The sequence below is a fragment of the Ahaetulla prasina genome, chromosome 15, assembly GCF_028640845.1.
Source record: "Ahaetulla prasina isolate Xishuangbanna chromosome 15, ASM2864084v1, whole genome shotgun sequence".
NCBI lineage: Eukaryota > Metazoa > Chordata > Lepidosauria > Squamata > Colubridae > Ahaetulla > Ahaetulla prasina.
This window is the reverse complement of record NC_080553.1, coordinates 11,012,512-11,036,195: the sequence shown is the minus strand read 5'-3', so window position 1 is coordinate 11,036,195 and position 23,684 is coordinate 11,012,512. Positions and strand designations below refer to the sequence as shown.

Sequence of the window (23,684 nt, the reverse complement as noted above, 5' to 3'; positions counted from 1 at the left end):
AGGAGTCAGATGCTGCACCGGTCGTAAGTGTGGAAAACGATCCTAAGTCACTTTTTCTCAGTGTTGTTAAGTCAAGGACTATCTGTAGGGAAGAAATCTTGATAAACCTAAAACTGACCCATATCTAGAAACAGCAAAACTAATTTTTCAAGCCTGGAACATTTTCAACTCCAAAGATTCTGCACTCTCCTTGCATGTATCACACACCTGTCTGCGGCAGTTATTCTGAAGAAAGTTTGGAGAAGAAAATTTCCAAAAGCCTTCTGAAATTCCAGATTTAACAGTTGGAAGGGACCTTGTAGGCCATCTAGTCCAACCCCTCCACCCAAGCAGAAGACCCTACACCAGTTCTGACAGATGGCAATTCAATCTCTTCTTGAAAGCCTCCAGGGGTGAAGCTCCCACAACTTCTGAAGGCAACTTCTGTTCCATTGGTTGATTGTTCTCACTGTCAGAAAATCCCCCCTTATTTCCAGGTTGAATCTCTCCTTGGTCAGTTTCCATCCATTATTCCTTTTCTGGCCTTCAGGTGCCTTGGAAAATAGCTTGACCCCCACCTCTCTGTGGCAGCCCCTCAAATATTGGAAGACTGCTATCCTGTGTCCCCTGGTCCTTCTCTTCACTAGACTAGCCAGGCCCAGTTCCTGCAACCGTTCATCGTATGTTTTAGTCAACAGGCCTTTGATCATCTTAGATAGATTAACAGAGTTGGAAGGGACCCTATAGGTCATCTAGTCCAACCCCCCCCCTGCCCAAGCAGGAGACCCTACACCATTTCTGACAGATGGCAGCCCAGTCTTTTCTAGAAAGCCTCCAGTGGTGAAGCTCCCACAACTTCCGAAGGCAACTTCTGTTCCATGGGTCGATTGTCCTCACATCTGTGTCCTCACATCACACCTGACCCCTTACCCACTAGTAGATGTTTACCTCACGGCAGCTTTTGGGATGGAACCATACACCAACGAGCTGAGGCCTCGGTAAAGGCCTTTGACCCCATGGTCCCTGACCGTCACTCGGACGCAGTCCACTGCGCATAAAGAAAAAAAGAATGAAAAATACCTGCATTAATAAGAAAAAAAATACAACTTGCTCCAAACAGAAAAACTAGAAAGAAACAGAGAGACAAAACGAAAGGATATCTTATTTTTTACAAGCAACTAAGTTTGACTAAAGGGACGCGGTGCCTCAGTGGCTAAGACACTGAGCTTGTCGATCAAACGGTTGGCAGTTCAGCGGTTCGAATCCCTAGCACCACATAACGGAGTGAGCTCCCATTACTTGTCCCAGTTTCTGCCAACCTAGCAGTTCGAAAGCATATAAAAAATGCAAGTGGAAAAAATAGGGACCACTTTTGGTAGGAAGGGAACAGCGTTCCGTGCATCTTTGGTGTTGAGTCATGCCGGCCAGTAAAATGAGGACCCAGATTGTTGGGGGCCAAAGGCTGACTCTGTAAACTGCTTAGAGAGGGCTGTAAAGCACTGTGAAGCGGTATATAAATCTAAGTTCTATTGCTACTGTCCTTCCTTCCTTCCTTCCATCCATCAATCCATCGTGCACAGAGGTTAGAATACAGTATTGCAGGCTAACTCTGCCCAGTGCCAGGAGTTCGATCCTGACCAGATCAAGGTTGACTCAGCCTTCCATCCTTTTGAAGTGGGTAAAATGAGGACCCAGATTGTTGGGGGCCAATAGGCTGACTCTGCAAACCGCTTAGAGTAGGGCTGTAAAACACTGTAAAATGGCATATAAGTCTAAGTGCTATTGCTATTGGTGAGTTGATGGAAACTCTGGGCTGCCCAGCCTTACCGATGCCTTTATAGCGTGGCGGGTTGGCCTTTTCATCCAGCTGCAGCTGGGTTTTCACGTATTCGGTGGGGAAGGTGATGCAGATTTCAATACCTCCGGCGATGCCACCTGGAAAGGTAAGCGAGAGAAGAATGATGTATCCATCTGCAGATACCCAAGAAAGAAAAATATATTACAGGGAGTTCTCGATCTACGACCACAACCCAGCCCAATATTTATATGGTTTAGTGAGACATTTCTTAAGTGAGGTTTTGTTTCATTTTACGACCTTTCTCGCCTCGGTCGTTAAGTGCAAATAAATGCAAATAAAATTTTAAAAAAAGTGCTTCTCCACTCTTCCAGGCAGGCTCGGCTCTCCTCTCGGCTCTTCTCTTCCTCTCGGGTGAAGTCAAGCGGCGTCTCTCCTCCCTCTCGCGCTCCCTTCTCTGCCACTCCCCCTTCTCCGCCTCCGCCTCTTGCGTTGCCACTTCCCATTTTCAGAATTGGAGTGAAACAAAAAAAAAAAAATCGGGACTTTTTGGAATTGCCGCGGGACGCGGGACAAATTATTAAAAAGCGGAACTGTCCCGCCAAAAGCGGGACGTCTGGTCACTATAGTTAAAAAAAAAAGAAGAATGAAAGAGAATGAAGACGAATAAAAAGGGAGAAATTAGAACTTGAGGGCGAAAGAAGATTTGACTTAATAAAACGAGCAAGGTTTTCTTCCAACTGTGCCAGTTTACCAATGCTAGTAAAAGAACTTTAAAAGATGTTGGTTTCGGAGTCTTTTCTGCAGGAGGGGTTTTCTGGAACGCTGACATTAAACCGAAACCAACATCTGACATCTTAACTGCTACCTATCTCTTCCCACTTGTTGCTTGTATATTTACGATTTATAGTGTTTTATTTAGTTTCCCAGTATGATTTCATTACTTATTTAGTATCCTATGACTATCACGTTTTTTTTAATTTGCATTTATATCCCGCCCTTCTCCGAAGACTCAGGCCGGCTTACACTATGTTAGCAATAGTCTTCATTCTATTTGTATATTTATATACAAAGTCAACTTATAGACCCCAACAATCTGGGTCCTCATTTTACCTACCTTATAAAGGATGGAAGGCTGAGTCAACCTTGGGCCTGGTGGGACTAGAACCTGCAGTAATTGCAGGCAGCTGTGTTAATAACAGACTGTTGTTGTTGTTTTTTTGTTTACATTTATATCCCGCCCTTCTCCGAAGACTCAGGGCGGCTTACAGTGTATAAGGCAATAGTCTCATTCTATTTGTATATTTTTTTTTACAAAGTCAACTTATTGCCCCCCCAACAATCTGGGTCCTCATTTTACCTACCTTATAAAGGATGGAAGGCTGAGTCAACCTTGGGCCGGGCTTGAACCTGCAGTAATTGCAGGCTACTGTGTTCTAATAACAGGCTTCTTAACAGCCTGAGCTATCCCGGCCCCAGTCAGTTTTACCAGTCTGAGCCACAGAGGCCCTATCACTAAGTGTTGTATCTTATGATTCGTGACGAATGTGTTTTTTATGTACACTGAGAGCTTATGCACCGAAGACAAATCCCTTGTGTGTCCAATCACACTTGGCCAATAAAGAATTCTTCAGAGTCCTAGCTCAGCATGACTGTGCAAAGGAAACACACTCTCGGCGTCATTGGCTGGCTGGAGACACAACCCAGGGAACACCCACAAGGAGGATCTACAAGGAAACTAGATCCGGATGTCGACAACATGACAAAGTACTTGGTGAAAGAAGGGGGGGGGGAGTGGATTTCTCTCCTGCCCACTGCAGGGATGAAAAAAACGATCTATTCGGCATTCAACGAAGCAGATTATTCTTGCCCTCATCATAACAAAAGTTGTCGCTTTGAATTTTGTTGTGGTTGTTGTTGGAAGGGAAACTAATGCATTTCGGGGGGAAAAAGAAAGAAACAAAAAATAAATTCTGCACGCTTGGAAAAAACGCCTGTCTGCCAGAACCAATTTAGTCTAGTGGTTATGGCACCTGGTTAGAAAGTGGGAGATGGTGAGTTCTAGTCTCACTTTAGGCATGGAAGCCAGCTGGGTGACTTTGGACCAGTCCCCAGGAGATGGTGAGTTCTAGTTCCGCTTTAGGCATTAAAACTAGCTTGGTGACTCTGGCCCAATCACCAGGAGACAAGGAGTCCTAGTTCCGACTCCTGCTTTAGGCATGGAAGCCAGCTGGGTGACTTTGGGCCAGTCTCCAGGAGATGGTGAGTTCTAGTTCCACTTTAGACATGAAAACCAAGCTGGGTGACTCTGGCCCAATCATCAGGAGATGGTGTGTTCTAGTTCCACCTTAGGCATTAAAACTAGCTTGGTGACTCTGGGCTAATCACTAGGAGACAGTGAGTTCTAGTCCCACGTTAGGTATGGAAGCCAGCTGGATGACTTTGGGCCAATCACTAGGAGATGGTGAGTTCTAGTCTCGCTTTGGACATGAAAGGAGGCTGGGTGACTTTGGTCCAGTCACTCTCTCTCAGCCCAACCCAAGTCACAGGGCTGTTGTTGAAAAAATAGGAGGAAGAAGGTACGTTGCGTATTTTCAGCACCTTGAGTTATGGGTAAAAAAAAATAATAAAGGCACTGATACAAATAAATAGGTAAAAGTAAAGGTTCCTGTCGTGTCCCACTCCTCCGCTGACGGCCGGGTCATGGAAATCCGAATCAGGCGTGCCTCTGCAGCTCTGCCCAAAGTCCTAGCAAAGTCCTCAGAGCAGGCAGGAGACCAGTAAGTGACTTCAGCAAGATATGTTTAGACTTTGCCTGACTCAGAGACTGCCAGAAAGCAGATCCTTTATATAGGCCATGGGGTGTGGCTCCATGACTCAGCACTCATCCAGGCCTGCCCCTCCCTTCCTTCTGTTGCCTCCGCCTATCCAGTCTTCTGATGCGAGGGTCACACCAATCAGCAGCTGTTGGAAATAAACTTTCCTCAGGCTCACATGCTGTGGAGGAGGGGGAGGGGTCTAGCTGCTCCGTTTGCCTGGGCATGGAGCCAGGGCTGGGGCCGGGAGATGCCCCCTCCTCAGCCTGTCTGGGCATGGAGCCAGGGCTGGGGCTGGGAGATGCCCCCTCCTCAGCCTGTCTGGGCATGGAGCCAAGGCTGGGGCTGGGAGATGCCCCCTCCTCAGCCTGTCTGGGCATGGAGCCAGGGCTGGGGCCGGGAGGACATTCTTCAGCGTTCGGAAGCAGATAAGCAGACCCCGGCTGCGGTGAGAGCGGGCAAGACACAACAGTTCCCTTTGCACGTATGTGCTAGTCATTCCTGACTTTAGGGGGCGGTGCTCATCTTCGTTTCTTCAGCGCTGAAGAGCCAACGCTGTCCGAAGACGTCTCCATGATCATGTGGCCGGCATGACTCAACGCCAAAGGCGCACGGAACGCTGTTCCCTTCCCACCACAAGTGCTTCCTATTTTTCTACTTGCATTTTTTACCTGCTTTCGAACTGCTAGGTTGGCAGAAGCTGGGACAAGTCACGGGAGCTCACGTTATGCAGCACTCAAACCGCTGAACTGCCGACCTTTCGATCGACAAGCTCAGCGTCTTAGCCACTGAGCCAACACATCCCTCACAAATAAATAAATAACTATATAACTCAAGATAAGCAACCTTTTGCCGCAAATAGAAAGAAAGTGAAAAAGGTCAAGATAAGAGACATCCGGAGGCATGAGATAAAGGAAGGCAAAAAAATTGTTACTAAATGGAATCTAAAGGGAGTCCTCAAATTACAACCATTCATTTAGGGACCGAAGTTCGAAGTTAAACTGGCCCTGAAAAAAATAGACTTACAACCGTCGCACCATTCCCAATGCCACGCGATCAAAAGTTGGCTGCTTGGAAACCACGGTGTATTGGTGTCAACTGCAGGGTCCCAAGGTTACGTGAAGGGACACGGCGGCTGAGTGGCTAAGACGCTGAGCTTGTCGATCGAAATGTCGGCAGTTCAGCGGTTCGAGTCCCTAGTGCCACGTTACGGGGCAAGCTCCCATGACTTGTCCCAGCTTCTGCCAACCTAGCAGTTCGAAAGCAGGTAAAAAAGGCAAGTAGAAAAATAGGGACCACCTTTGGTGGGAAGGGAACAGCGTTCCGTGCGCCTTTGGTGTTGAGTCATGCCGGCCACATGACCGCAGAGACGTCTTCAGACAGCGCTGGCTCTTCGGCTTTGAAACGGAGATAAGCACCGCCCCCTAGAGTCGGGAACGACTAGCACATATGTGCGAGGGGAACCTTTACTTTTACTGTTACGTGATGGCCCTATTTGTGACCTTCGCAGTCAGCGTTCTTCTCATTTTTCTTTTCCTTTTCGCAGTTTTTAATCCCATCTAAAATTCTTCCTCGCTAACATTGCATGATTAAAAAAAAAGAAAACGCTCCGTTTTTTAACAGGGGAGCAGGGAGGAACTGAGCGACTGAACCTCGCCCCTAAAATAACTTGGGCTCCAGCACTAAGAAAATATAGAACTCGGGAACTTTCTCAGTATGACTCAAGTTGACAGCTGGCCTTTCTATCTATGTCATATTTCACCCTTCTGACACCGGAAGATTAGAAACTGTCTGGAGCGCTTCTCAAAGATGCATTGCTCGAAGACCGTTATGGAGAAGACAAGATGCCTTAGGAAGGAGGAGAAGATCCTTCAAACTCTCCAAGCAAATGCAAAATGGGAATCCAGGTCGTCCTCGGACTTACGACCACCATTCAGCCCAAAATTCCCGTTGCTACAAAAGAAATATTTCTTAAGGGAATTTTGCCCCGTTTTATTCCCTTTCTTGAGGGAATCACTGCACGTATGACGCTAGCAGCACGGCTGTTAAGTGCATCTTGGTTTTTGCTGCACAGAAGGTTACGAAAAAGGGATCCTATGACCAAGGGTGAAATGCTCCCAGTTCGGACCGGATTGCCCGATCTGGTAGCGATGGCGGTGGGTAGTTTGGAGAACTGGTAGCAAAAGCCCTGCCCACCACCCCCATGCCCAGCTGAGCCACGCAATCATCAGAGTTTTTTTTTTTTTTACTTTTAGAAGTATTTTTTCTTCGGCCGAAAAAAATGCTTTTAAAAGTAAAAAAAAAAAAGCCTCTGGTGATTGTTCAGCTCAGCTGGGATCATCACAGCCTTTTAAAAGCATTTTTTTCTATAACCTCTTCAGCCAAAGAGGTTGTAAAAATGCTTTTAAAAGGTTCTGACGATCAGGCAACTCAGCTGGGATTGTCAGAGCCTTTTAAAAGCATTTTTTTTACAACCTCTTCGGCCAAAGAGGTTGTAGGAAAAATGCTTTTAAAAGTGAAAAAAAAAAAGTTGGCTACACCTACCCAGTCACATTACTCCCCCACCAAGCCATGCCCAAAGAACCAGTAGCAACAAATTTCCCATTTCACCACTGCCTATGACCCATTTATGCGACCATCATTTATGCGACTTCCCAAGTGTCTGGATTTTTGATCGTGTGATGCCGCAGCAGTCCTAAGCGATCGTAAATCGCCTGTTTTCAGTGTCACTGTAACTTTGAATGGTCACTAAATGATCTGTTGTATGTCAAGGACTGCTTTTTCTGTCTTCTCACCGTCTTCCGAAGCAACCACGAATTTCTTATCCAACATAATACTTTTCCTCTGCCCTCCCCTGCGCTCGTTCCTCTCCTGCCATTCCTCAAAATGAAAAAAGCTGCAATAAAGTCCTTGTTGTACGCTTCTCTCTCTCTAATCTACTTTTGAGATGCTTTCTGGCTAAAATGCATATAAGATGCCAAGTTCAAAGCGCACTTATGCTGTTGCAACCACTATGGCTTCTCAGCTGGCCAATGACGAACTGGGGTGGGGGGAGTGAAGGGTGAAATGGTATGTAGGCTCAAACATCAAGAAGACAAGCCGTGAGAGCCAAGGCCACCTCAGCAAGGTGTTTGAAAAACCCGAAGACACTTTCTCATAACAATACAATGACACTCAATTGGACAATGTGACCGGCACTAACAGGGGGAGGGAAAATTCTATACTTTGATTATGTGTGATTGCGCGGGAATTAGCTAGAGATGGTTTTGCCTTAAAGCAGTGCCAAAATGATGTACTCAATAAAGTTTTGCATAAAGAGATTGGATCGTCTCCACCGTCCTTGCTTGGTTGGGTTAGTCAGTCAGTTGACAATAGATATGAATCATCTTCTTTTAAAGACCCCATCATCCATTGTGAGGTGTAGTCTTGGGCAACAGAATGGAGTGAGTGTTTACTGGCCAGATGTCTTTCCTGTCGCCAATGTGGAGTTTTGTTCAGTAGGTATATTTTCATTTGTGTCCAGAGAGAGAAATATCTGCCTCTATCTAGGATCGAACTCACAGCCTCCTGATTGTGAGGCGAGAGCTACACCTCTAGGCCACTCGATAATAGATATGAATGCTTTAAATAATAAAATCACACTGTTAGGTTTGGAGCCAACATCATTTCAATTGGGTGGAAGGAAAGCACCCAAGCCTGTTGGTTTAAAATTTAAATGAGCACAAATCCACAGTTCTAAAGACATAATCGTGCTATTTGGCCACTCAAAGCCAAAATTATGTCTTTCCCACCAAAAAGAAAGGAAAAACGTTCAAGTCATGAGCTTCCAATTCAACGTGACTCCAATTTCCAACATTTTGGATTTTAACCAATTGAACAATCTCTGTTTGTTTGTCCGTTTGAACTCCAGCATTACAAGAAGAAGCTGTTGGGATTCCTGTTTCTTCCAATGTTCCTTGCTGATTAAATTATGCCTGTTCCTGCACAGCTATTAAAAGTCCTACTTCATATCCCTCGGTGATGAAAGCTAATTTATAACTAAATCCTTTTTTTGGGACGATGTTCAAACTTCCTCTTGTTCTTCCTGAATTTTTCCGGCTCCCAAAGTCGGAACCAAACACAGAGGATAAAAGCTAATTTTATCTTCCCTTGCAACGTTTCTCCTTTCCATGTCACTTCAAGTAGTCTTCGATTCCCAACCATTCCTTTTAGTGACCGTCCTAAGTTGCAACAGCACTGGGGGGGGGAAAACAATGACATCAATCGGGACCAGAATTTTTGCCCGCTAAGCAAGGCGGTCGCTGGTTTATATTTCACATTCCTTAAATCGGTTGTGCCGGTTTTCACCCTTTCTGGCCACGGTTGTTAAGTGAATCACACGGTCGTTAAGCGAATCCAGATCCCCTCCCTTTGACTTTGCTTATCGGAAGCCGGCTGGGAAGGTCACAAATGATGATCAGTGACCTCAGGATGCTGCGACCATCATAAATCCATGCCGGTTGCTAAAGGCCTGAATTTTGTTCACATGCGATGGGGATGCTGCAGTAGTCGTAAGTATGAGGACCGATCTTAAGTCACACTTTCAGTGCCATTGTAACTCTGAAGAGTCACTAAACAAATGGATGTAAGTCGAGGTCGAGCCGTATTCTATATACATTCCACCTATTTTATATTAACATTATTATAATATTTATTTATAAGAGAGGTGCGGTAGCCTAGAAGAGGAGCTCTCGCCTCACAGTCAGGAGGCTAGGAGTTCGATCCTAGGGAGAGGCAGATATTTCTCTCTCTGGGCACAATGAGAATCTCTCTGCTGAACAAAACTCCGCACTGGCGACAGGAAGGGCATCCGGCCACTCTTGCTTGCTCCATTCAGTTGCCCAGTCTCCACCCCGCAAGAGGTCATTAAAAGAAGATGATGATTATATTTATATTTTATATTAAGTAACCTTTTTAAAATCCGACTTTCAGAGGCTTCTGTTCTCCAGATGGTTGATTCGAGTATTATCACTTTTTTTTTTTACTTTGAACGGTCACTAAACAAAATGGTTGTACGTCGAGGGTTACCGACACGTACCATGAACTCAGCTGTGCCGCTATTCAAACCATCTTTGGTTGCTTAGCCCCGTGCACAAATTCTGCTCATTGTGGCTTCTTCCACAGACCGGGTTAAACATACCAGTGGTGGGTTGCTCCCGGTTCGCCCCGGTTTGGGCGAACTGGTAGCGACGGTTCCTCCCACCCGCCCGAACGTCTTTGCGCATGTGCAGAACCGTGAGCACCTGGGAGGAAACCGGTAGCGACTGAAATTGAAACCCACAACGGCTCAGCATCAAACCTATGGGTTGGAAGTGTAGGGATTTTTGCTTGCGTATTTTCTGTCTGATTCTGGGAATCACCCGTAGAGCTGATTGATGACTGCGGCAAGAGAGAAATGCATTTACCGGATAAATAAACAAAGAACGAAGCATCAATCTGTCCTTACAGCAGCAAAGGATTGAGAGAAATCCATCAACCCTGACCCATTTCTCTTTGTTTAAGCAAGCAAAAGCCAATTTTTTTTCCCCAGGGCAATTGCAAACTTCAAAGCATATATTGTTGTCTTGTTTGCAATATATAGATACACACACACACACATTTGTTTTCGTAGGTTTTCACGGGTATATGTATGCAGGTTTTGGTATGTTCGGGTCTTTTCCCGTGTAAGATTGAAAGTATTTAGGCAATGTTTCGATGAGATCTCACTCATCATCTTCAGGCTGGAGTTTTTGGCTTTGTTCTTATGTGCCATAATGTGACATACATACATACATACATACATACATACATACATATATGTTTTCTGAGGTTTTCGCGGGTGTTTGTATGTAGGTCTTTGGTTATTCGCACATTGCTCCTAGAAGTACGAAGCTGTAAACACCAGCCTGAAGATGACGAATGAGACTTCGCCGAAACGTCGCCAAGACACTTCCAATTTTACGCGAGAGAAAACCCGAATAACCAAAGACATATATATATATATATATATATATATATATACACACACACATATACATACATATATATATACACACACATGTATATATATATTTTCAAGAAAGAACAAAGCCAGAAACTTTTAGAGTTCCTGCTTTTTCCCAATACGGTCCTGAATCCAAGCTGAAATGTACTTTGCAGAACCATCTGGTAGATGAAAAGATAAATGCGCCTTCGGGGTTAGATTAGGCTGGGCCTCCCTCCTATTCAACTGGCCGTGTCTAATCTGCCTACTTTGGCACCGAGCTGGCTATTTAGCAAACTCAAGAAAGAGACAGGGCGAACTATTCAGCATGGAAAAATAGAAGAAGAAAAAAAAAAGACACAGCAAAAGCCACCATTAAACTTCTGAGCACGTTTCCAAATCTTCTAGCCAGAAAACCCAGCCTTGCTTCCGTCCTTCGCCAGGAGTGCCCCTAAGGACTAGCAACTTAACAGAATCAGAGTTGGAAGGGACCTTGGAGGTCTTCTAGTCCCGACCCCCTGCTCAAGCAGGAAACCCTACACCACTTCAGACAAATGGTTGTACAATTTTTTCTTAAAAACCTCCAGCACCCACAACTTCTAGAGGCAAGCAGTTCCACTGGTTAACTGTTCTCACTGTTAGGAAATTTCTCCTTAATTCTACATTGCTTCTCTCCTTGATAATTGTCCATCCATTGTTTCTTGTCCTGCCTTCTGGAAAATAGGTTGACCGCTTCTTCTTTGTGGCAGCCCCTCAAATATTGGAACACTGCTATTGTCATTCTTTGGGGAAGGATGGGGAATTCTGGGAGTTGAAGCCCACCCATCTTAAAGAAAGCTGGCTCGGGAATTCTGGGAGTTGAAGTCCACCCATCTTAAAGCATGCTGGCTGGGGAATTCTGGGAGTTGAAGTCCACCCATCTTAAAGCATGCTAGCTGGGGAATTCTGGGAGTTGAAGTCCACCCATCTTAAAGCCTGCTAGCTGGGGAATTCCGGGAGCTGAAGTCCATCTCAAAAGTTGCTAAACACGGCTTCGAAGTGTTCAAGCAGCTTATAAACCACAAGAACAATCCATTCGCGGAACGATGGAGCAATTTCCGCCTCCCCAAAAAGTGCACGGCTGAACATGCCCTGCAAAATCCACCTCCTTTGCCTTCGAGGGCCTTAACGTTTGGCTCCAGTTTCCTGGCCCAATGCAGCCAACCATGGTTTGTTGTTTTTTTCCCCCAACCTCCTCAACTCTCCCACCCAACAAGCCACGGCTACGTTGCCATGTGAGAACTTGGAGCCAGAATTTGGAATGGTGTCAGAAGGGTAGGCGTGCAATTCGCCACAGTTGGGTTGAGCGAAGCAAAACCCCTCCGAAGGTAGAGTTGACAGCCGACTCTCCAGGTAGGGCAAAGGAGAAATCAATAGGACCCCCCGCCCCCGCCTTTTTTTCCCTACTTCCAAGAGTGACCGCTGGTAGTGACCTTCAGCAAGGAATGTTTGGCAACTCCCTCTTGGCTGAGGCTGAAGGCTGAAACGCCAGATATAAACGTCATTCTTTTCCTCTAACTGCAGAAGAAGGTTTTAATCTGGGAGGGGACAGAGGGTAGCCCCAGGGGGAGGTGTGTGTGGGAGGGAATATATCAAGCTATGGGTTTGAGGTCCTTGCCACCATCCTGGACTCTCCTTGCTTAAAACCATGGAAAGGAGGAACAGTTGCTCTAATTACAGGTACCGTATTTTTCAGAGCATAAGACACACCAAACCCCCCCCCCACAAAAGAGGGTGAAAATTTGGGTAAGTCTTATACACCAAATGTACCACCCCCCCTTTGGCCTCTGCCTCCCAGCAATTCACCTCCTTGCAGCAAGCAGCAAGGAGTTTCATTTTCATTTCAACTTGAGTTTCATGTTTAATGAATAAAGTATATAATAACCGTTATTGTCATTGTACATCTATACAACGAACATGTTCCAAAAAAGCTCCGCAGACGTGTTTTTCCCCATGCAAACATCCAACTTTAGAGCAGTGGTGAAATACAATTTTTTTTACTACCGGTTCTGTAGGTGTGGCTTGGTGGGCGTGGTGTGGCTTGGTGGGCGTGGCAGGGGAAAGATACTGCAAAATCTCCATTCCCTCCCCACTCCTGGGGGAAGGGTACTGCAAAATCTCCATTCCCTCCCCACTCCAGGGGAAGGATACTGCAAAATCTCCATTCCCATCCCACTTCTGGGGGAAGGATACTGCAAAATCCCCATTCCCTCCCCACTCCTGGGGGAAGGATACTGCAAAATCTCCATTCCCTCCCCACTCCTGGGGAAAGGGTACTGCAAAATCTCTATTCCCACCCCACTCCAGGGGAAAGATACTGCAAAATCTCCATTCCCTCCCCACTCCTGGGGGAAGGATATTGCAAAATCTCCATTCCCATCCCACTTCTGGGGGAAGGATACTGCAAAATCCCCATTCCCTCCCCACTCCTGGGGGAAGGATACTGCAAAATCTCCATTCCCACCCCACTCTGGGGCCAGCCAGAGGTGATATTTGCCGCTTCTCCAAACTACTCAAAATTTCCGCTACCGGTTCTCCCGAACCTCTCAGAACCTGCTGGATTTCACCACTGCTTTAGAGCCAATCTAAAACATTGATTTTTTTAAAATTTGCATTTATATCCCACCTTTCTCCGAAGACTCAGGGCGGCTTACACTATGTCAAGCAATAGTCTTCATCCTATTTGTATATTATATACAAAGTCAACTTATTGCCCTCAACAAGCTGGGTCCTCATTTTACCTACCTTATAAAGGATGGAAGGCTGAGTCAACCTTGGGCCTGGTGGGGCTTGAACCTGCAGTAATTGCAAGCAGCTGCTGTTAATAACAGACTGTCTTAGCAGTCTGAGCCACCAGAGGCTCAGAGGATTGAGTTGCATGCTGAGAAAAGTGCCAAGAACAGCAGGACAAAATCTCTTCCCCCCCCCCCCCCCGCCCGCTTTCTCTTCTTTGCAGAGTCATTTCTCCAAGGGGCAAATCAAGAACTGGAAAGAGAATTTACAAAGGCAATAAAGCGCCCTGCTGTCCACAAGAACACAATAGAAAAAGGAGGTGGGGTTTTTTTTGTACGCACAAAGATGGAAACGTTCAGCGTTCGCCACAATGAGGAAAGGAGGGTGAAGATGCTGGAACTCACCGAGATGGCTAAACTGACTTCTTTGATCAGAGGGAAAAAACCAAACACCAATGTATCTGCCTTTATTGCTGATTGGAAATCTCTTATGCACTTTTTTGCAGAAACAAGGGGAAAAAATTGAACTTACGAGTTATGGTTTAATGATTAGACAAGATAGATGGTAAAAAGAGGAGTGTTAGGTTGTTAACCACAGAGTAAGAGGTAAATGTGTAATTGTATCTACAAAGACGATTGAAAGTTACTACTTCTTGCTTTTGTTCTTTCTTTTCTATTTTTCTCTCCTTTCTTGCAATTCTAGTTTTCTCTCCGATTTTGATTTTTTTCCTCTTAGTTTGCATTCCTTTTCATAGGTAAAGGTTCCCCTCGCACATACGTGCTAGTCGTTCCCGACTCTAGGGGGCGGTGCTCATCTCTGTTTCAAAGCTGAAGAGCCAGCGCTGTCTGAAGACGTCTCCATGGTCATGTGGCCAGAATGACTCAACGCCAAAGGCGCACGGAACGCTGTTACCTTCCCACCAAAGGTGGTCCCTATTTTTCTACTTGCATTTTTTATCTGCTTTCGAACTGCTAGGTTGGCAGAAGCTGAGACAAGTCACGGGAGCTCCCCCCGTTACGCGGCACTACAGATTCGAACCCCTGAACTGCCGACCTTTTGATCAACAAGCTCAGCATCTTAGCCACTTAACCACCACGTCCCTTTCCTTTTTATCTTCCTAATTAAAATAAAACTTGAATAAAATCGATACGCACACAAGACACAAATAGCCAGAGTTGCGCTATGTGGGAGAGATGGCACAATTTCTAGATGTTGTATAATTTATAATAAATAAAATAAATGCATACACAGTAGAAAAACAGGTTACCAGAGCTTCTATACCGCACACAAAATGTGCTTAACAATGCTTCATTAACGTTTCCTGGGTTCACGCAACCCACTACGATAATAAACCAAGTTTTGAAAAGCACAGGAGCCGAGATCAGATTTTGCCAGAGACCTGAATGCAGTTTAGCAGCTTAGGGCTTCTGAGCTCTACAAACAGCTTGGTCCACAACCTTCTGAAGATCATTAGGAATGATTTTAAGATCTCTCACCATATTGAATACAACAATTAATCAGTGGAACAATTAATGAGTGGAACAACTTGCCACCAGAAGTTGTAAATGCTCCAACATTGGAAGCTTTTAAGGAGATGTTGGATAACCGTTTGTCTGAAGTAGTGTAAGCTTTCCTGGCTAAGCAGAGGGTGGAACTAGAAGACCTCTAAAGGTCCCTTCCAACTCTGTTATATTCTATTATTCTTTTATTCATCCTTAGGAAGAGACCAAGTTTTGGTCTAACGAGCAGTCTCGGTTGAAATCCGGAGTATTTTTATTTACAGAAAAGTTAACAGCGGATGGATGGGCTTTTACTCTTCACCTCCCTCCTCGATGGTTGTGGCTGCTCTGGGCCCATAAAAATCATATTTTCTGGAGGATGAAAGAGCCTCCTGCTTTCCATTTGATGCTTCAATGAGAACAGTAAATGGGAAAAGCTTCGGGCCTCCAGGGCATGTAGTCAGGCCGGTAAACACTCTATGTCAACAACCGTTGCAGATAAAAGCCTGAAACGAAGAGAGTGAAGCAACACACTGTCCTTCATTTTACAAGAACAGGTTCTTTCACACACACACACACGTCTTTCACAATCCTACAAGCGTCAGTTAACACTCCCCTCAAAAAATCTGCTTTTGGAGCATGACGAGGTGTTATTTCAGGGCTATCCGAGTCACGGCCAACGGTGCCTCTTTGGAGCAAGGGTTTCCATCCACCCAAGAGAGAAATGCTTGGTAAAGGTAAAGGTTCCCCTCGCACATATGTGCTAGTCGTTCCCGACTCTAGGGGGCAGAGCTCATCTCCGTTTCAAAGCCGAAGAGCCAGCGCTGTCCGAAGACATCTGGCCATCTGGCCGCCGTGACTCAACGCCAAAGGCGCACGGAACCCTCTTCCCTTCCCACCAAAGGTGGTCCCTATTTTTCTATTCGCATTTTTTTTTACGTGCTTTCGAACTGCTAGGTTGGCAGAAGCTGGGACAAGTCACGGGAGTTCACCCCATCACGCGGCGCTAGGGATTCGAACCGCTGAACTGCCGACCTTTCGATCGACAAGCTCAGTGTCTTAGCCACTGAGTCACCGCATCCCTTTTAATTTAACCAGTGTAAATTACCCCCAACTGAGTAAAAGTAATTTCTCTTTGGCGAGTGACTTATGAACCTATTACCATCACAAAAGGTACATGGGCTTAAAGTCTACTACATGTATTAAAATATATTTGAAAAACTTCCAAGGTTTTCCTATTAAGATAAAAATAGATGAAATTACAGCGGCGATTTATTGAAAAGATATGAAAACTAGTCAAAGATATAAAAGGTAAAGGTTCCCCTCGCACATATGTGCTAGTCGTTCCCTACTCTAGGGGGCGGTGCTCATCTCCGTTTCAAAGCCGAAGAGCCAGCGCTGTCCGAAGACGTATCCGTGGTCACGTGGCCGGCATGACTTAATGCCAAAGGTGCACGGAACGCTATTCCCTTCTCACCAAAGGTGGTCCCTATTTTTCTACTTGCATTTTTTACCTACTTTCGAACTGCTAGGTTGGCAGAAGCTGGGACAAGGAACGGGAGCTCACCCCGTTACGCGGCAGCACTAGGGACTCGAACCGCTGAATTGCTGACCCTTTCGATCGACAAACTTGGTAGAAATCTGAAATTTTGCAAGGGATTTCAAAATCTTTTCTCTTTCCATTGCAACTGCAACAAAAACAGGGAATAAAGCTCCCAGGGATTGGAGCCAAGTCCTTGGGGTTTGGGTGGAAAGTCGGTGAATAATCATCCCAAGTGGTCCTCGACTTACAACAGTTCATTTAGTGACCGCTCGCAGTTACGACGGGCCTGGAAAAAAAGTGACTGATCACTGTTTTTCACACTTCATGACCGCTGTAGCATCCCCATGGTCCCATGATCAAAATTCAGACGCTCGGGAGCCGACTCGTATTTACGACGGTTGCCGTGTCCCCGGGGTCATCACATGATCCCCTTTGGTGACCTCCTGATTAGCAAAGTCAACGGAGAAGCCGGGTTCATTTAACAACCGTGTTAACCCACTTAACAACGGCAGCGATTCACTTTAACAGTTGCGGCAAGAAAAGTCGTAAGGTGGACAAATCTCACTTAATGAATGTTTCACTTAACAACAGTAATGTTGGGGTCAATTGTGGTCGTAAGTCGAGGTCTACCTGTATTACATCATCTTCCATTAATATGTACGGGTAGGAAGATTCCATTCGTGATGTTCTTTCGTGGTTTCTGCTTAAGATGATGTCTCAACTTGATTATCATCGTCTGTAAACAGTGGTTTGCAGCTTACAATGGTAGATGAGCTAACAATTAAGTTTTGTTGAAGAAAGAAGGGGTGGAACCACTTTAAACAGAAGTGCACAGGAGAATCCAGTCTGCTGGAAAGGCGTGTCTTGCTAATTCCTCATTTAGAAGAGAATACCCTGTTTCCCCGAAAATAAGACCCAACTGGAAAATAAGTCCTAGCATCATTTTTCAGGATGCTCGTAATATAAGCCCTACCCCCAAAATAAGCCCCAGTTAAGATTGTCAGCCAGATGGATGCATTTAGTACCGTATTTCCCCCAAAATAAGACCTAACCAGAAAATAAGCCCCAATGTGTCTTTTGGAGCAAAAGTTAATATAAGACCCGGTCTTATTTTTGGGGAAACACGCTATTTGTAGCTCAGGGTTGAACTGTGAGGTCCTTGGTCCTCTGAGAGCTGGGTGGCTTTTTTGAAGACGTTTTATGACCTAAACTAGGTAAGTATCAGTGCTAGAAAGGTGTTGTGACCCAGGCCCAAGTAGTTATTACCAGACACAATCAGTCCTAAACAAACATATTTTATTAGAACAGCTGAGAATTACTTCATTCTCAGCTTAGTCCAAATTAAGTCCAAAACAAAGTCCTTCAGAAAAAGTCCTTCAACCTTATCACAAACCTTTGTCTTCTTTGGCACCCTGCTGAAGGCTTTTCTTGGCAAAGCCCCACAAAGTTCAGAAACAAGAGAGGCAGACTAGAACAAATGTAGCAACATTGCTTTCCTACAAAGAGCCCAAGAACTGTTTCTACTCTTTTAAGCCTTATGGGAAGGGCCAATCATTTCCTGGCCTTACTCCCGAGTCGTCCTTTTTGCTTTAGCTGCTCTTGCCTTCTGGCAGCTCTTTGCATGCGTGCACTAGGAACAGGCTCCTCCTGTTCCTCTGTCTCTCTGCTGTCCGCCTCTGGAGGCTCCGGAGTCCGCGCATCGCTCCCAGATGGCCCTGGCCCCATCTCTGCCTCCGATGCAGAATTCTCATCTGGGCCTTCCCCAGAGTCCAGGACTGGCCCATGGTCCTCCCCAACTTCCTGACTGTCCGACTCCACTACTAGCTCCACATGCTGCTGGCGGACCACAACAAAGGGTGGGAGTTTGGGAGGAGGAGGAAGGTGAGAACGGAGGGTGTGAGAGGAGGAGGAGGGTGGGGTCCTTGGTGCTCTCTAAGCTTGGCTGTTTTCTTGCAGATGTTTCATGACCCGACTAGGAAACATCATCAGTGCTAGAAGAGAGTTGGGTTTGCTCTGTCGCTTATGTACTTTATGGTCTGCCCTGTCAGTTCTTTAGTCGGTCCTTGATCAGACGGATTAGTTGGTAGTTCCTTGATTAGGATATTGTTCGCTAGACTGCTGGTCTAGTACTAACACCAAGATTGGTAGAGGATGGTAGAGGACAGGGAGGCCTGGAGGAATGTTGTCCATGGGGTTGCGATGGGTCGGACACAACTTTGCAACTAACAACAACAACACCATGAGACTTGGAGGTAGCTTCCCAGCCTCCCAACTATATCTGGAGAGGAACTGATGGGATCCAAGGATTTGGGGGATGCAAAACTGGTTTGTCGTTGAGCGACAGTTCTTCCTGTTTTTAAGGCCCTGAAAAACCAGCCTCCTTTTTAACATGCACAGCGCAAGACCTGTCAGCGGGAGGAAAAACGAAGTGCACTTGTAACATCAGCCAGCTGTCAGCATGAGGTTCCCAGAGAGCAACTGCACTGGAGGAGAACAGCTCAGCAGCGAGATCTTCAGGCACGGAAAGGATAACGTACCAGCCACAGAATCCGGAGGGAGCAAAATGGCCGATTCCCAAGACAATGAACCACAGAATAACAGAGTTAGAAGGGACCCTCACAGCCTTCCTCCTCTCCACAAACCCCATTCTCTTCTAGCACTGATGATGTTACCTAGTTGGGACATGAAACGTCTTCAAGAAAACCACCAAGCTCAGAGAGCACCAAGGGACTACCTCACCGTCTTCCTGCTCTCTGCAAACCCCATTCTCTTCTAGCACTGATGATGTTACTTAGTTGGGTCGTGAAACATCTACAAGAAAACCACCAAGCTCAGAGAGCACCAAGGGACTACCTCACAATCTTCCTCCTCTCTGCGAACCCCATTCTCTTCTAGCACTGATGATGTTACCTAGTTGGGTCATGAAACGTCTTCAAGAAAACCACCAAGCTCAGAGAGTCCCATGGATCCCATATACCTTGGTTTTTCCAGGGAATGTTTACCATGGACAAATCAGCCCTGGTTTGACCGAACAGAGATCTACATTTCTGGGCTTGCAAAACCCCAGAAAAGTGTAAAATAACGACATGGGTTAGCGTGCAAAACTCAGCTCCACTCAATCTAAGGTCAGGAAAATTAAATTGCATCACGTATTTTGAAGTACCAAGGAGCCTTTGTTCTGGAAGAAATCACTCTAAGAGGATTGATGACTCTGTGGTACCTAAATAGCCGCTTATTAAAGATGCCATACAAAATCCATTTCTTTAATGCAATTAAGGTCAGGGGAAGATGCTAAGCAGGCTCATTCTGGAAATGTATTAATTTTTTTTCCTTTTTTTTTTTTTTTGAAATTTGCTATCTGCCAAAAACAAAGTCTTCATTCATTAACATTCCTGTCCAAACAAACTTGCAAGATACTTTTTTGCTACAGGCAAGACCGGAGTAACAACCACAGCCAGCACAGGAGCAACAACAGGCAAGACCGGAACAACCGCAAGCAACAACAGGCGTGGCTGACTGCGGATCCAATTTTGCTAGATTCTAAGGTCCAACGCAAGGGTGAAATGCTACCGGTTCGGGCCGGTTCGGCTGATCCGGTAGCGATGGTGGTGGGTGGTTCGGAGAACCGATAGCGATGGTGGCGCGAGGCTCTGCCCACCCACCTGGTCATTGTTACTTCCTGGTTAAAACCAAGAAGGAAGTAACCTGTTTTTTAACCTGTCCACACATGCATGTGATGTGCACGCACAAGTGAGCAAAGTGATTGCGTGCACGCAGCACATACACTTCCAAACCAGTAGGGAAGGTAAGTAGATTTCACCCCTTGTCCAACGCCAAAGAATCCTGAATTTTTTCCAAAAAAACAAAAAGTAAGAAAAGAAAGAAATGTATTCCTTCCTTGCTAACACGGGCAGAAACCGAACCAAACTTGGTTTGTGGGACCACCAAACCAAGGATACATGTTGCGTTACTCTTCCAGATTTACCTGGTGAAAGAATCCAACCGATGGCCGTGTAAAACTAAACAAGCCATTCCGTGTGTGTTTGTGTGTGTGTGTGTTTGTGTGTGTGTTTACATCGCAGTTCAAGTTGCAGTCCTCAATTTATGACCATCCAATTGGGACCGGAATTTCCTCCTTTGCCTAGCAAGGCCGTCCTTAAATGAGTCACGGCCAATTTTTAGAAGCTTTTTGCCACTATCGTTAATGGAATCAGTGCAGTCGTTAAGCGAACCACAGAGTCGTAAAGTGACTCTGGTTTCTCCCATAGATTTTGATTTGTCGGAACTGGCCGGGAGGTCACAAATGGCGATCATGTGACCTTAGGACGCTCCAACAGTCATAAGCGTGAGGATTGGATTTAAGTGGCTAAAACACTTCTATTCTATTCTGTTCTGTTCTATTAAAACTAAGGAGAAATTTCCTGACAGTTAGAACAATTAATCAGTGGAACAACTTGCCTCCAGAAGTTGTGGATGCTCCAACACTGGAAGTTTTTAAGAAGATGTTGGACAACCATTAGTCTGAAGTGGTGCAGGGTTTCCTGCCTAAGCAGTGGGCTGGACTAGAAGACCTCCAAGGTCCCTTCCAACTCTGTTGTTCTATTCTAAATCAGATCCCCTCTTAATATGGCATCTCACAAATCATTCCATTGAAGGTTGTAAGAGAATCTGCAGTTAAGAGTAAGGGGTGGGATTAAGAGTTTGGCTAGCTTGAAATCCCTGCAGGAGAGGAAGCGACGGAGACCTCACACCCCTAACTCTAAAACCCTTGGAGCCTTGTTCTCAAGAGATGCTAGCCTGATGAGATTCTTGTTAACAAAGCCAGCAACAAGAAAACGAAACTTTTCGGATCAGCTCATGCTGTTGTTTTGGTTCCTTGTGCCTAACAGCATATGAAAGAAAACAAAAACAAAAAAAAATCTTATGTCATCCCATTCTAATGGTTGTCCAATCTCTTCTTGAAAGCCTCCAGCGATGGAGCACCCACAACTTCTGGAGGCAAGTCGTTTCACTGGTTAATTGTCCTCAACTGTTAGGAAGTTTCTCCTTAATTCCAGATTGCTTCTCTGCTTGATAAGTTTCCATCTGTTGCTTCGTGTCCTGCCTTCAGGTGCTTTGGGAAATAATTTGACCCCCCTCTCTTCTCTGGGGCAGCCCCTCAAATATTGGGAGACCGCTATCATGTCTCCCCTAGTCCTTCTTTTCATTAAATTAGACATACCCAGATCCTGCAACAGTTCTTCATATGTTTTTGTCTTCAGGCCTTTAATCATCTTAAGTTGCTTTTCTTTGCACTTTTTCCTCTATAGATAGTCCTCGATTTAACAACCACAATTGGCTCAGGTTTCCATCCTTCCGAGGTTGGTAAAATGAGGGCCCAGATTGTTCAAATCATCTTAGAATTTAGAACTTAGAATAACAGAGTTGGAAGGGATCTTGGAGGTCTTCTAGTCCAACCCTCTGCTTAAGCAGGAAACCCTACACCACTTCAGACAAATGGTTATCCAACCTCTTCTTAAAAATTTCCAGTGTTGGAGCATTCACAACTTCTGGAGGAAAGTCGTTCCACTGATTAATTGTTCCGACTGTCAGGAAATTTCTCCTTAGTTCTAAGTTGCTTCTCTCCTTGGTTAGTTTCCACCCATTGCTTCTTGTCTTGCCTTCAGGTGCTTTGGAGAATAGTTTGACCCCCTCTTCTTTGGGGCAGCCCCTGAGATATTGGAAGACTTCTGTCATGTCTCCCCTAGTCCCTCTTTTCATCAAACTAGACATTCCCAATTCCAGTCCCCTCATCCTCTTTGTTGCTCTTCTCTGCACTCTTTCTAGAGTCTCTACATCTTTTTTTAAAATCTTTGTCACTTTAATCGACCACGATCAAAGACCCCATCTTTGATATCACTCACTATATGGCACTATTATTAAATCGCTCTTCTCACTTGCCAGTGGATTTAAAGGAGCCGCCAAAGAAGCAGTGTCAAAACAGCCTCCCCCCTCCCCTCCAACGCCTCGTGACGACAAACCCCAGGGACTAGAAACTTGGAACTCTTCAGTTCCAACCGAAAGCCAATGATCTCCGGCCACAAAAAAGGAGGGATGATGCCAGCCTGCCAATCCCAAAGCTGCAGCTGATGGCGAGAGAAGGGAGGGTGGGGGGGGGGAAGGGAGGAGTTGTTTGAATCGCCAGCCTCTTTTTTCTTTCTTTCCCCACTTTACTACCGGTTGCAAACCGAAAAGAAAGAAAGAAAGAAAGAAAGAAAGAAAGAAAGAAAGAAAGAAAGAAAGAAAGAAAGAAAGGGTTGGAGGCGGAAGTAGAGCGCTGTCCAAGCGTTGCATGGGTGGGTAGGTGTGGAGGGGGGAAATGGAGGAAGAATCCCCCCCCCCATTCTCCAGTAAAACACCCAGGCGGAGTTAAATCAAACGTGGGACCAGCCAAGCAAAGACTTTCCACGCGTGTTTTTTCTCTCTCTCTCTCTTTTCTTTTTGTTGCAACCGGAAAAGTTGCAACCCCGGTGCACGGAGGGAGGGAGGTGGTGGTGGAGGGGGGGGGGGGAAAGCAGCAGCCAAGCAGCCCCGCCCATGCATCCATGCAACCCGCAGCCTTTTTTTGAGGGGGGGTGGGGGTGGGGTTCCCAAAGCCAAAAGTCGCAAGCGCCACGCCATCCTCACCTGCTAGGATCGCCTTGCCCGGGTGCGTCAGCTTGACTTTGCCGGCCGGGGCTGCGGCGGCCAGGCAGCGGGGTCGGGCGAAGGGGCTGACGAAGCCCGCGGCCGGTGGCGTGGAAGACATCGCGGTTGCGGGAGGAGGAAGAAGAAGAGGAGGAGGAGGAGGAAGAAGAGGCGGCTGGTGGCAAAGCAAGCGGCCCGCTGGTCGGATATACCCCTCCGGGGGGCGTGATCGCCAACCCAGCCCAGCCCAGCCAAGCCAACCCTTCCCAGCCGGCCGCCGCCCCCTTCCTTTCTTCCTTCCCTCCCTCTCTTCCTTCCACTCCCACGGGCGGGCGGGGCCAAGCAGGCGTCACGGCTCGGCCGGGCTCTGCGCTCGGCTTGGAAGGCGCGGCTAGCTGGGGAGAAGGTGGAGCCGGCTGGCTGTAGGGAGCCGAATGAGCGACCTCCTCTCCCCCTTCCTGGGAAGCGTGCACGGGAGTTGGAGTGAGTTGCATTCACACGACTCCCACCTTTGCACGCAGGGGAAAGCTGGTGTGGAGGCTAGCTTGGCTGCATAGAGCGGAGTTGGGCACCGTTCCCACCCACCTCCCGCAGCATGCACAGGGTTGGAGGG

The 23,684-nt window shown here is 46.3% G+C and overlaps 1 protein-coding gene across 1 annotated transcript in view; it reads right to left on the bottom strand.

The window, feature by feature from the left end:
• SLC25A1 (solute carrier family 25 member 1) overlaps nt 1-23,330 on the bottom strand; it is a 33,443-nt gene extending 10,113 nt beyond the window's left edge. The window contains exons 1-3 of the mRNA XM_058158480.1: nt 23,072-23,330; nt 1,807-1,914; nt 928-1,027 (exon numbers count right to left, since the gene is read on the bottom strand). Of these exons, the coding sequence (XP_058014463.1) occupies nt 928-1,027; nt 1,807-1,914; nt 23,072-23,192 (329 nt within the window). The 5' untranslated portion in view covers nt 23,193-23,330. The remainder of the gene's footprint in view (nt 1-927; nt 1,028-1,806; nt 1,915-23,071) is intronic.
• Nucleotides 23,331-23,684: the final 354 nt, after the last annotated feature.